Here is a 13,611-nt window from a genome sequence, read left to right as displayed (position 1 = left end):
ATAATACATAACTATTATATTATAAAACGTTAAAATTCATTATAAGTTCTTGTATTAGGATGGGATATGCTTAATTAACAATTATTTGAATAACATTGTCCTCGTAGACGAAACAACAAATATGAGATAATATACTACTTGTCCTTGAATATCATGAGTATGCTGCAGAGAAAATAGTGTTAGATATTGCACACAACGCACAATGGCCAAGGCCAGACTTCAACCATTATCGATAATGCCCAGTAAAAATACTAGTGAGTCACTTACAAATTTTCTTGGCAAGCTCACAGTTTCAACAAAAGCGCAATACTTTTAAAAAAAGCTTTCTGATGAGTCAAAATAACTCTTTTTCAATATAAAATTTAATTGTCTTGCTTACTAGCGATTCTCCTTTACTCAAATCTAGGCCAGTTTCATTCTATACTCACAAAGTAAAGTACATAGAGACTTGTAGACACATTTAATTTTTTTTTATAATTATTGTACCACACTAATTACACTAAATACATATATATTTTACAGTGTACAGACAGCTGCTGTAGTTACTTTATCAATCTGTGCTCAGGAACTATGATTAATTAGCCTTTGCCTGTCCTAAGTCTTAGTAACTTACGAATAAACGAAAAAAAATAATATGATCAATGATGGCCGAATGGCGGATTGTCATTTTGTTGTATTGAGTAAGCTTGCCGCCTGTGTGATTAGTTCGCGCCTATTGAATTAGTTTAAGTATTTTTTGTACAGAAACATTAATATGGGTGCTTATTTATCGGAACCAATAACCGAAAAGATATCCAATGATGAAAATAACGAGAAGATTGAGTGCGGCGCAAGTTCCATGCAAGGGTGGCGTGTCAACCAAGAGGTATTTTAAAATTAGCATGTCCTTACATCAAATGTATAAAATTCTGAAGGAAATCATGTATTTATACCAGAATGCTTACTTAAATATACTTAATCTTCACTCAAGATACTGATTTAATCTAGAGTATTTGTTGTCGCTCGCCGAACTTAAGTTCTTCACACTGCTATTAAACTATTCTGACTTTATGATTTTCAATATATTTTGTATTGTAGGATGCTCATAACACAATTTTGGACTTTGATGTGAACACATCTCTATTTGCGGTTTTTGATGGTCATGGAGGAGCTGAGGTTGCTATGTACTGTTCACAAAACTTACCAAATTATATCAAAAATACAGAAGCTTACAAAAGTGGTGATTTAGTAAAAGCATTAACAGATGCTTTCCTTGGTTTTGATGCTGCTATAGCTACTGAAGAGGTGATGGAAATTTTAAAAGAATTAGCAGGTGTGTGGATTTAAATAAAATTGTTTCCTATGAGTTTGTATTATATTAAGATCAGTACTAATTATAAAGTATGTTGTAGGTGAAATAAACCCAGCTGGACCTAGTGATAATGAAGAATCTGAAGATGAAAGCATAAGCACACTCCATAAAGATGCTAATCTACCCTTACAGGTAGATTTAATTTAGAATTTGCTTTGGTATTTTACACCTCTATTTTGAATCAACTAATTATACTAATCAAATTTAAATTTAGTCATGCTATTTTTGTTAGATATATATCTTCCAAGTGCTTTAAATATACATAGCAATAAAATTAAATACACCTTTTTTACCATAGTATTTTATATTGTATTTAAATGACTTGTTTTTAGTAATTATTTTATTGTAAAAATTTGTTTACTTATATACTTAACCTGTAGATGAATTTTTTACTCTATTAAGTGTCTCTTTTTTGTGATTATTAGTTTTAATATAAGCTCTCTATGCCTGAAACACAGGTTTACCTAGTTCAGGCACAGTGTTAACTAGCTTTTAAGTAAAACTTGTATTATTATTCTTATTTTGTATTTTAATAATCACATAATAAATTATATGAATTATAAATAATTTGAATTGAATTTATAAAGTGACTGTAATGCAGTGACTTTAAAATATGACATGGCTTATAAAAACAATGTTATGTTATTGTTTGATTGTGTCATTGATAATATGTTAATTTTTAGGAGGTGCTGGCCAGTTATGAAAATAAATTAAGTGTAGTTCATAGGGCACGACTTGGAGATAAAACTACACCTTTATCCCCATGCTTAAGGGCAAAGAAAAATATCAATGAACCAGGCAGCTTGGGTATGTAGACATTTAATAAATTATAATCAAATTATTACATACATAACTTTTAGGGCCTGGTGTAGGTAGATCGTATAAACATCCATAATAGTAGTATAAACCTCATTTAATTTGGAGCCATTCAAAAGGTACACATGTCAACATGCTTCAGCAGGAAAGTTCTCGAATCACAGTAATTTCCCACAATGTCCATTATAATATGTAGATATATTCTGATAGACAGATAACTAGATTTAAATATTATTTTGGTAATGTGTATGTCCAAATCTACTTAACATTAAAGCCAAAATCAGTTGTTTTTTAATGATAGGAGCAGACATCTAAGAGCTTTACCAATTGGAAAGTGCCATATTATTTTAAGCCCAATCTCTTTAAAAAAAAATGGTATGTTTAATGGTAAATTTAACTTTAAAGGTGCTGGAGCTTCCAGCTCTGGTATGGGAGTTAATAGTTTACCAGGCTCCAGCACAGAGCAGCCGGTGAATGAAGCTTCCTCTAGCAGTAATGGTACAGAAAATAGTACATTAAACACAGTGGATGATACAGGTGGAGTGTCATCCACTAACACCAATGGAGATGACAAAGATAGAAATGGAGAGGTGAGGATGAGTTTTTTCTAAAACTTTGCTCAGAATAATGATTCATTTTGCACAATGTATGTAAATGCTGAAAACTAGACAGTTAGCAAGTCTGTAATAATAATGCATATAACTGTTACATTTGAGGGGTAAATTGAAAAGTTTCTATATGATGTTAAATATTAATTGCTGCCTAAGTACATCTGTAATTTTGAATATATTCGGATAATATGCTGCTATTTTATTTTATTTATTTGGAAAACCAACAGCTTTAAAAACTTAAACGATACTTAAGATAATTACAGAGAGCCAATTATAGGTTTCCACAACGGTTTTATGACTAACTATTATGTTTTCACCAGGTATCAACAAGTGAACCAGAAAAGAAATCAAATATTGCGATGGATGTTGACAAGACACAACCAGACAGCTCTGCAGATAATTGTGGCAAACCAGAGCAGAGTGAACCACAACCAAAACAAAATAGCACCACAACAGCTGAGGGTTGCAATGGAGAAGTAACTGATTCCAAACAAGTTGTAGGTGAAGAAAATAATATCACATCATCTAATGGGTCAGCAGCACTAGGAAAAACCAAAGGTAAAGACAATTTCATATTAACTATCTTTTTAGGGTTAAAAATAAGGAAATACATAATACATACCTCAAAGGAAAAAATGGAAACCATGTTGTCCATCTGTCTGTTCCTCAGGACCCCTTATCTTGGGAACACATGGAGATATGGAGTTGAAATTAAAACAATATATTCAATTCTATAGTCTCTTGAAGCTGTGAAAATAATCAAACTTCTTCAGTTACTGTGAAAAAAATATAGCTGTTTATGCTGCAAAAAAAAGTATATTTTGACACTCAAGAGAATCAAAATTTAAGGGTATTTTCTGTTCACCTAGAACAATGAAACTAGGCAAGTAATATTGTCTTATACCGCAAGAATAGGGAAGAGTCTGATAACTATAGATTTGTAATTAAATCATAAAAATCAATTTTATGATTTTATTTTGAGATTTTGTGCAAGGAATTAAGGATATTAAAGGAACAGCGGTCCAAATTTTGGATTAAGTTAAATGTCATCTGGGTTATCATATGAAAGAGTGTGATTTGAACAAGCTTAACAGATTCAAAATTATTTTTATGATTTATACATAGTAATATTACCCATATCAAAAACTAGCTGACCCGGCAAACGTTGTTTTGCCATATAAACTATAATTCACGCGATAGTTTTATAAGTAATAAAATATTGCCTATATAATAGCCTGTACATCATTTTGTTCTATTGTCAATAGTTTTTGCAGCGCACGCAAAAATAGGTTTTCGATTTTACACCTTGTGTTACAAAATAGCAATTTTATTACGGATCCCTAATTTTGAAAAAAAAAACATAGCCTATAGCCTTCCTCGATAAATGGACTACCCAACACTGAAAGAATCATTCAAATCGGACCAGTAGTACCAGAGATTAGCGCGTTCAAACAAACAAACAAACACTGCAGCTTTATAATATTAGTATAGATTATTGTAGAAAGCAGTCAGCAATATCCATTACGGATCTGAAAACAAAGCTTACTAAATAAATAATAAAATTAATAATGAATAATTAACTTGGGGCCATAATATCTCATTATTATATGCATATATTTTAAAATGTCATCAGGAAAAATATTTATTAATTAATTAATATACCGTATAATGAACTATTCTTTTATTTTATTAAGCAAACACAATAAAAGGTATTCTGAGTTAGAGTATGTCTCTTAACTCAGTGTGCCGCTTGGCAAAGGCCTCCCCTTGCTCGTTACATTGGAGTCTGTTGAGGGTCACTCTTCTGAAATTTGGGCCCACTGTTAGTTTGAGTTCATCCTCCCATCTTGTTCAAGGTCTCCTCTGGCTCCGTGTGCAACCCATTGAATACTAATTAGTGACAATTTTGGTGCTTTTCTCCTGGCTATCTCTCAACATGTGGCCACTCCATCTCCATTTCTGCTGATCTGTTTTATTAAGTATGTCGGTTACTTAATTTGTTTTTTGTCTCAGGTCTACATTTCTAATTTTGTCTAGTCTGTGTTCCTGTCATACTTCATTCCATAGAATAGGTAGGATACATGTGTTAAATACTCTCCTTTTTATGGTAATGCTGAGATTAGTGGTCTTCATGACTTCCTTCATAGACCAATATTTTTTCCATCCTTTGGTTATGTATTTATTTCTTTTGCTTGTGAGGTCTAATGGAGATATTAGTTGGCCAAGGTATGTGTACTCTTCTACATATTTTAGGAAGGATGTATTTATGTTAATTTCCGTTTTTATTCAATTGGTCATTAATTTTTTCACTTTCCTTGCATAGTGACTCAATCATACCTTGTAGTTTTGATCTTCTGTAAATCTGAGGTGGTTTACACACACAGTTAATAAAATATGTATTTTTGCATACAACATACATGCTGAACCATAAACTTGTATCCCCTATTAAATTTTTATACCCATTATACTAAGTTTTAATGTTATTTTTTTAAATCTGTGGAGTTTATAGCCTAAACAAATTTTCATTACAATATAACAAAGTTAGCATATTTGTTACGGTTCTATTATGATAGTCAAAATAAAATCTGAAATAAATAACCATTAAAACCTTTTTTTAAATTTATATTTAGATAAATCACCAGTGTCAAGTACAGATAAGATAGTCCCAGAAACTCCTAAGAAGAAAATGGTGAGACGTGCAGCTGCTGCTGTCTATGAAACATTATTGAGGAAAGCTGAAGAGGAGGACGAGGAAAGTGATTCAAATGATGAGACATTTGAAGGTGGTGAATTAGATTCATCTGAAGATGAGAATTTAAATGGTGTTGAGGATTCTTCTAATGATGGTAAGTTACTGTTATGTAATCTTAAATCTTATAAATTTGTTTTTATATAGGGAACACTTCATTCAAGCAATCATTAAGAAATAGAATTTACTTATTAAGTTATCAATTATAATGAATTAAAGCTAAAGTTAATCAATTACCGGCTGCTGTTCTCCTGAACTGATAAAACTTAGGAACATTCAAGAAACACGCATACTTCCCACCTTAAAGGCCGGCGACACATCTCTTGGCACCTGTTGTTGCGGATGTCCATGGGCAGTTGCCTCATTACGTGAGCCTCTTGCCAGTTTACCAAAGAGGCTTTTATAAAAAAAACATTAGCTGCAAAATTTTGCATTTTTTAACTCTTTTCACATGAAAAATTTGAGCTTAGAATATTGCATATTTTAGCATTTTTTGAATTTTAAAATAAAATATGTTCAAATGTTACACTGCCCACTTACAATTATTTTTCATTTATGAATCATTAAAACAATATTTTTTGGCATTTTGTAGCATATTAGTGGTGGTCTAGCATTATTTTCGTAGAAATCTAGCAATATTCACAATTACAACGGCAGCACTGATTAAGCCTTCTCTTATCTTAAGTTTGCCGTATTCATAATAAAAATATCATTTATTTTAAGGAGATGAGGGAGAAGAAGATGAGGTAGAAGAAGAGGAAGCTGATTCCAGTGATGATGAATGGGATCAAAGCGCCTCAATGACTGAAGAGCCTGGAAATGATAGTGGCTGCACTGCAGTTGTGGCATTGTTGAGAGGTATATTGGAATAATATTCTCTAAGTTCTAAAGATCTGTATTATTTATTATCGGTAAATTAAGTAAACAGATGTATATGTTTTGGGTGTCTTCATGATTTTTGACTTGGTGTCAGTAAAAAAGTGTCACTTTTATTATTAGTTTTTTTATAATTATTAATTTATACTATTAACGAACAATATTCACAATCTGTTGCTTGACCAAAACTAATTAATTTTCAGGAAATGAGTTGTATGTGGCAAATGCAGGTGATTCCCGTTGCATAATATGTAGGGAAGGCAAAGCTATTGACATGTCCATTGACCATAAACCAGAAGACACACCAGAGCTGGAGAGAATCACAAAAGCTGGTGGGAAGGTATCTGGTGATGGCCGAATAAATGGTGGTCTTAACCTATCTAGAGCTATCGGGGATCATTCATACAAACAAAATAAAGAATTGGGTCCAACAGAACAGATGATCACAGCTTTACCTGATGTTAAAACTCTCACAATAGAAAAAGAAAAGGACCAATTCATGGTGCTGGCTTGTGATGGTATTTGGAACTTTATGTCTAGTCAAGATGTATGTGACTTCATTATACCCAGGTTAGCTGAAGGAAGGGAGAGACTGTCACAAATATGTGAAGAGGTCTGTATTATATATATTTATTAGTAATAGTCCTAACATTTTTAAATATTTTGTAACAAAAATTTTGTCTGTAATTCTACATAATATGTCCACTACCACTGAGCATGCAGAATGACACCTTAACCTATACTCATCAGACAGAGTCTAGAGGGCCAGATGATATTCCATTCACTATGTTTTGAACTGACTTCAAAGTAAGCCCATTCTAATATCTTAATATACAGGATGCAATTGTTAAGTGTGACCAGGCGATTATTCGGTAACTATTACAGATTTCAAAAAACTTTAAACGGATATCAAAAGTATGTTACCTAATCAGGTATATAACATCAATACCTTTTTTTAAATCAAATGAATAGAAGTATTCAATATATTGATAATAGATATTTATATTATTTAGTCTTATTACTTTGTTAGGTTAATAAACAGTTTCCTTTAATATCAGTAATAAACTTTTAAATTAAAACCCTTTCTATTAATCACATACTTTATGTAATAAAACAATTATTTTAATATTTTTTCAATACAATCTCAATGTGTCACCTGTAATATTCATTAATAATACACACATATATCAAAAAAGATACACCAGAATCATTTTAACCATCTTTATTACAGTAAGAAATTGGTACTAGGTCTAAATCATGTGCTTATAACAAATTGTAGATATGAGTGAACAATCAGCACATAGATAGTTATGAGTTTTATTTAAAATTCACGGACTAAAAATGTGTTATTATTAGCACTGAGTGAACTTAATTTGTGCAAGCAAGATCCATTTCTCAAATTACTCTGAGCGCTTATCATCTTTAAAAGATATCATTACATAATAATATAATAATACAGGTGAAGATAGTTTAAACTGATTAGTCCTATTTTTGCAGATGTTCGATCATTGTCTAGCTCCGAGCACGGTAGGGGATGGAACAGGCTGTGATAATATGACTGCTATTATTGTACGGTTCAAGGATGGGGCCATTGCTGAAGTTGGTCAGTTCTCAAACTCTGAGGCTCCAAAGAAGAGGGCCGCTGATGATGAGCCAAATGTGGAACAACAAGATTCTAAACGGCCAAAAATTGAGGATCCATTGTCCAGTTCATTAGTGACTTCAAGTGTTTAAACAATTTTTTATTATTACTGATAGGCTTAACTGTTTAAAGTACAGAGGACTGGTGACATACTGTTAGGGGCTTATAAATGTTCCACTTTCCTTTATTAATATGATTGATTTCTTTTATTTCTTTGATAATCATTTCCTGAATTGATTTCCGACACATCATTATGTACTATGATAAGTCTTAACAATAGTGAAATCGATGCTATTGATATTTTGTACTAATCATTTCCAGTAATTGATAACAAAATTTCATTCCATCAAGTTGTGTTTTGAATAACTGATGATACTCCACTTTTGTATTACCTAAAATATTTTTGTATCTGTCACGAAGATCATTATATATTGCAATGGAAGTCATTATTCCGGTTAAGTATAAACTTTCTTTTGACATACAATAATTTTCTTTATATTTTGAAATACATATTATAACATTTAACCTATAAGTAACATGATGATGAACGATCATCTTAAATAATAAGACAAAAATTATTTGACATTCATTATTTATTATAGAACTGACTTCATTTAATGTTAGTGTAAGTAGAAGATAAGCTCATAGTGTCTATTCAATTACATTTTGTGATTGGATGTTGTAGCAGCATAACGTCAAATATATTTGGTATTGGATTGGAATTATTACATGTTTCTTTGTTGGTTTTATCCAGGTCATTCAATGGCATGGGTTGCTTACTTAGTTTTGATTTTGTGATTCAAATTATACATGTTGTATATTAGCTTGATGGTAAATAATTGATAAAATATTATAATCTTTGTTTAAGTGTGACAGGAGTCTGTTTCATAATTATGTGTACTAAACATTCTATGAGGTTTGCAATTATAAACAAGATCCGACATGTAATTTTGACAAATAATTAGCATTCATAGTTATTTTTAAGGCAGCATCAATAATCAGTATGTTCCTTAGTAAAATTAATATAAAATTCATTTATGTTTAAAATATTATTGTTTCGTTATTATTACAAGCCCTTTTCAAGATATATTGTCAAGTAATCCTAGTGGCGTAAATATTTTTCTTTTTTTTTAATGTGACATTTTGTTACTTCAATACTTTTGTGTGTTTAGTGAGAATACATTTTTACAGACTGTGTCAATCGTTTTATTACATTTCTTAATATACACTGTGCAAACCTTATAAATAGTATGACTTGTTAAAAATATTATTAGACTGACATATTGAAGTTCTGGGTTTGAATCCCGGTAGGTGCAAACATTTATATGATGAATATGGATCTTTGTTTCCGAGTCATGGATGTTTTCAAGTATCAATGTATGTTTGAGTAAGTATATTGTATTAAATATATTATCATTGTGTTGTACCCACAGTACAGGCTATGCCTAGTTTGGGGCAAGATAATTTGTTTAAAAGTGTGTCAATATTATATTATATAAATTCAACTGACGATGCAACAAATATGTAAAGAAAATACGGTAAATATGCAGACAAGTACGAATCCGCCTATCGCAATGAGGGCAACATACAGTTGAAAAAACAAAGTAATTGAACAGCACTGAATATTTTGCTATGAATATTATTTATTGTAAAGAAGGATTCAGGTTCAATGGGGAATGTTAAGGACGCCTCAAACATACATTTCTATGCTGATGACAGATCTGGAAATGCCGTGTACACTGGCCATGCAGATGTCATAGGAATTCGTCAACCAGTGCCGGAAGAAACTCAGTGTCTTCTATCGACTCCTCGCTTGAGAGGGTCGCAAAAAGGGGTAAAATAGACTGTTCAATCTAACCCTCAAAAGACTCAAGTTTGCGCGTTTACCAAAACAAAAACACATTTGTCGTATCACCGCTCTTCGACAACACTTCCTTTATGCCTCGCATTGTATCGGAATATTGGATCTCGAGCGATTGCCAACTCCGCGGTCATAAGTAGAGCACGGCAATGCTTCAAGCCGGCCCACATTCTAGCGCTTTACAAAAGCGCAAAGTCATATGGAGTATTGCTATCATCTATGGTCTGGCGTGCCCCAGCTTCAGCTTGAAACATTCGACCGCGTGCAACGCAGTGCTGCTCAAATTGTTAGGGATCCAGTGTTCCGTGAACGGCTAGATCTCTAGGCGTGGTGTATCGAAGTCACTTCATTGGGTCGTCTACCGTATTTATCACAGGGTTCCGAAGAGTTGTTTGACTTGATTCCTGCCTCCATTTCACTTTTGCAATAAGTACATGCGGTCTCCGCCGCCCACATTCTCTTGCATCACTAGATGAATCGCGGGAGTGTTGCCGGCCTTTAGAAAAGTGTACGCGCTTTTTTGCTTTGAAAAACAAACAGGGATTCCATACGTGTGCACCGGTACAAAATATATACGTAATAGTACGAGAATATCGCATTCTCAAGTTCTAGACTTTTTTCGGACGGAAAAATAGGGCCTTGTGAACCATTTTGTACCTACAAAGCATGCAATCTGGTAATCGGTTTCAGAAAGTCGAACCGTTAAGGCGCAGTCATACCTTAAAATTAGTTTCTTAGAGTCGATTACAACATAACGTAATGAAAATATTCCGACGCAAAAAATACAGTGCACAAAGTAGGACTTAAAGAAAATTATATAATTATATAACCGAATAGAATATTTACATATAATTTGAAATATCCAATAAAAAATTTGGAAGTTGCTTCCTAAAAATAAACTTTGGAGTCAAAAATCTCCGAATTTTCAGCTATAACAACATTTTTTTTAAAGAAATAAATAGAATTAGTAATTTTCAAAACTTAACCGAACAATTTTTCAATTTAATATGTACTTAAATTTTTATATAAACAAAAGAAAATCAATAAAATAAATGCCCATTTGCAGCTTAGCCGTATTGTAGGGTTGGTTATACCGTTTACAATCCTAGTGAGTCGGCGACTTAAACTCTAATTTTTGTAAATTATCAAAATCTATTTTAGGATTTTCCTTTACTTGCACTGTTAGTTTTTTTCACGTCTAATTTCTAGGTCTAAGTATATTCCTACTTTCCACTGACGTTTTAATTTAACGAGTAATAAAATAGCTTTGATGGGTGGATCTTGTGATTGGTTTCAATTTCAAGCCTTTTACCGCATCAATGGACCGCAGACGTATTTTGTGTTAATTTCAAATCGATTTCTTCAAGCGTTCCTAAAAAAAGTCGTGGCGGACGGATAATGTAGTGATTTTTAAATGTTATAGGTATTATGGATAACTGTATTCAGTATTACAAAAGAAAAAAATCCTCGTTTATAATAATAAGTATTTATTGGTTTATTTATAAGTTAACGTAATTGGGTTAGGTACTCAATGGTTTCCGTCTGCGAAGCCTCCAATATCTGTAAAGCGTCATATTCGGCATCTAGTTGTTCAAGGGTCATTGTTTTGTAACTGATCTCGGCCTAAAAAATAAAAAAAACGGAATGAAAATTCTGTATCGGGCAATTAAAATATCAAAGTTTGCTATTTGTAGCACATTAGAAAAAACTACATACGGGGTTTAAAGAGAGAGGCGCAGGTTCGAGACCCGCATCGTTCATAAATTTTGGTTACAAATTTAATTTGTACCTATATATAGTATTGGGATATACACCTGTAATTTAGCTTGCTCACTTTCTCTTTCCTTCGTTATAGTTTTAAGCAAATTCATTGAACCAATGGCCGCCATCTTTTGTTTTTCCACGTTGTCGCCCAACTCCTTCATTGTGTCTAATAGTGAGTTAATAATCTTGCTAAAATCATTAACCTCTGCAAAATATGGGTCTTCGTTAGGATAAGACATATCTAACAATTTATTAATAGAAACAATAATTTGGTTCAAAATATTTCTTAGGTAACCTCCCTAATCTTAAAATTAATAATATGTCACATAAAATTCTACAAAACGTTGATTTTGAACGTTGTTAAGATTTAACCTTTGATTATTAACCTGTCTAGTTCTTTCTAATTCGAGCGTAAGTGGCAAAAAAGTCAGTCAACTGTTGGCTTATAAGCTTGTGGATCCCGCCGATATCTCTGCCAAATATCTCGAACGCCAGTTCTAGCCGAACCCAATAGACGACTAAGAGACCCCGCAAACTGCAGACTTTTGATCGGCCGATAGTTTGGTTGGTTCCTTATTCAGTATGAAGATATATGAGAGTGCGCACATTATAACGATTCGGTATTGGCCGACAAAAAAGTTTGATGGGCTACACGATTGCCTTCAAACTGAACCGTCAGCAAACTATCGGCCGACTGTTAAATCAGTACAGCGCTCTTCTAGGCGCGCACACCACCGATTGTTTAGTCGGCCAGACTCATCAATAGCCGATTTAAAACTAATAGCGAATCGTCCCTAAAACTGTCGGCCGATAGTTGTCTAGTGTGCGCACTCATCACAGACCCAACTGTTTAGTCAGGCCAGTGTGCGCACTTAACAGCCGAACTCAACCAAACTATCAGCCGACCAAAAGTCTGCAGTTTGCGGGATCTCTTATAGATAGCAGTCGAGCAACACCAGGAGAACTACTACATAGTGCTGACAGTTTCACGCAACTGCAGGACATGGCACTCGCAGCCGATTAACGGCTGCCGCTTCCCGCAGAATATATTTTTACTCTAACGTATTACGTGTTCTCCAATCACAACTTAAGAGAGATCTAGAAAGTTGAAGGCGAGACACAGAATTCGTACTAGTCATATTTGAATGATGCAACCTAACATATCATATTAGGTATGCAGTAAAAATACCATGCAACCGACGGAAATGATAAGGGGGCCTAAAAACCAGGCGAAAAGAACTTAATTCGAATTAGTTCTGTACTGTGGCAAAATACCAACCCGTGTGTGAACACGCAACGTAGGACGTAGGTATGTATTGAAATAAACATTCAAGATCAAAGTAAAAACCGGGAAGTACCCAATCATCATACTAACTTAATTCGTAGTCCTTGCTTGCCTCTTTTATATCTTCAGTATCTTTGATCACACTGTTATCGATTATCCTAATCTTGTTTATGTCGTCATAAAATAAGTGAACTTTTTCCAATTCTTCAGCCATCGCTGAAGATAATAGCTAAATATATATTTAAAGAAGGTACCTACTAAAGTAATTTACTTCAACCTGTTGTGACAGTAGGTGACTATTTTGTCTCCAATAGCAACCAGCATAAATAGTATCTCAAGTCATAATCGGTACGGAATCTACTATATCTGCGTATACTCTATGGATGATAAACAAAATTTCGATTACATTTACAGTCTGTGCGGGTAATCCCCGAAGTGAGGGGTATCACTTAAAAATAACAATTATATATTGTTTTGATATTTGAAACCAAAGTTTGAAACTATGTTGGAATATAATGTTTTCAGAATTTTGTCTTTAACCTTTCAAGGTGAAGGTGGTTAAAACTGCAGCTGTGTTGGAGATATTAATATAATGAGTGTGATTAGTATACATGAACATTTTATATTTCATCACACCGAGACTTGAAAAAAGGTGA

The 13,611-nt window shown here is 33.0% G+C and overlaps 2 protein-coding genes across 3 annotated transcripts; one reads left to right on the top strand and one right to left on the bottom strand.

The window, feature by feature from the left end:
- Positions 1-629: 629 nt before the first annotated feature.
- On the top strand, positions 630-9,240 carry LOC126976470 (uncharacterized). 2 transcript variants are annotated; one of them, XM_050824817.1, is made up of 10 exons: positions 630-865; positions 1,078-1,312; positions 1,392-1,483; positions 2,035-2,158; positions 2,573-2,757; positions 3,099-3,336; positions 5,409-5,624; positions 6,254-6,385; positions 6,607-7,016; positions 7,901-9,240. In XM_050824817.1, exons 1-10 carry the CDS (start codon positions 755-757, stop codon positions 8,135-8,137), a joined length of 1,980 nt encoding a protein of 659 aa, XP_050680774.1. In that variant the 5' UTR covers positions 630-754; the 3' UTR covers positions 8,138-9,240. The 2 variants fall into 2 exon arrangements, with proteins under 2 accessions (XP_050680774.1, XP_050680773.1); XM_050824816.1 differs by having other exon boundaries at positions 631-865; positions 6,251-6,385.
- A 2,142-nt stretch (positions 9,241-11,382) lies between these two features.
- Positions 11,383-13,238, bottom strand: LOC126976485 (intraflagellar transport protein 20 homolog). The gene is made up of 3 exons (XM_050824839.1): positions 13,046-13,238; positions 11,721-11,875; positions 11,383-11,529 (listed from the first exon to the last, which is right to left on the bottom strand). Exons 1-3 carry the CDS (start codon positions 13,167-13,169, stop codon positions 11,413-11,415), a joined length of 396 nt encoding a protein of 131 aa, XP_050680796.1. The 5' UTR covers positions 13,170-13,238; the 3' UTR covers positions 11,383-11,412.
- Positions 13,239-13,611: the final 373 nt, after the last annotated feature.

Source organism: Leptidea sinapis, chromosome 41 (genome assembly GCF_905404315.1).
Source record: "Leptidea sinapis chromosome 41, ilLepSina1.1, whole genome shotgun sequence".
In the NCBI taxonomy this organism is placed as follows: domain Eukaryota; kingdom Metazoa; phylum Arthropoda; class Insecta; order Lepidoptera; family Pieridae; genus Leptidea; species Leptidea sinapis.
Note: the sequence above shows the minus strand (reverse complement) of the source record. Positions and strands in the feature narration are given on the sequence as shown.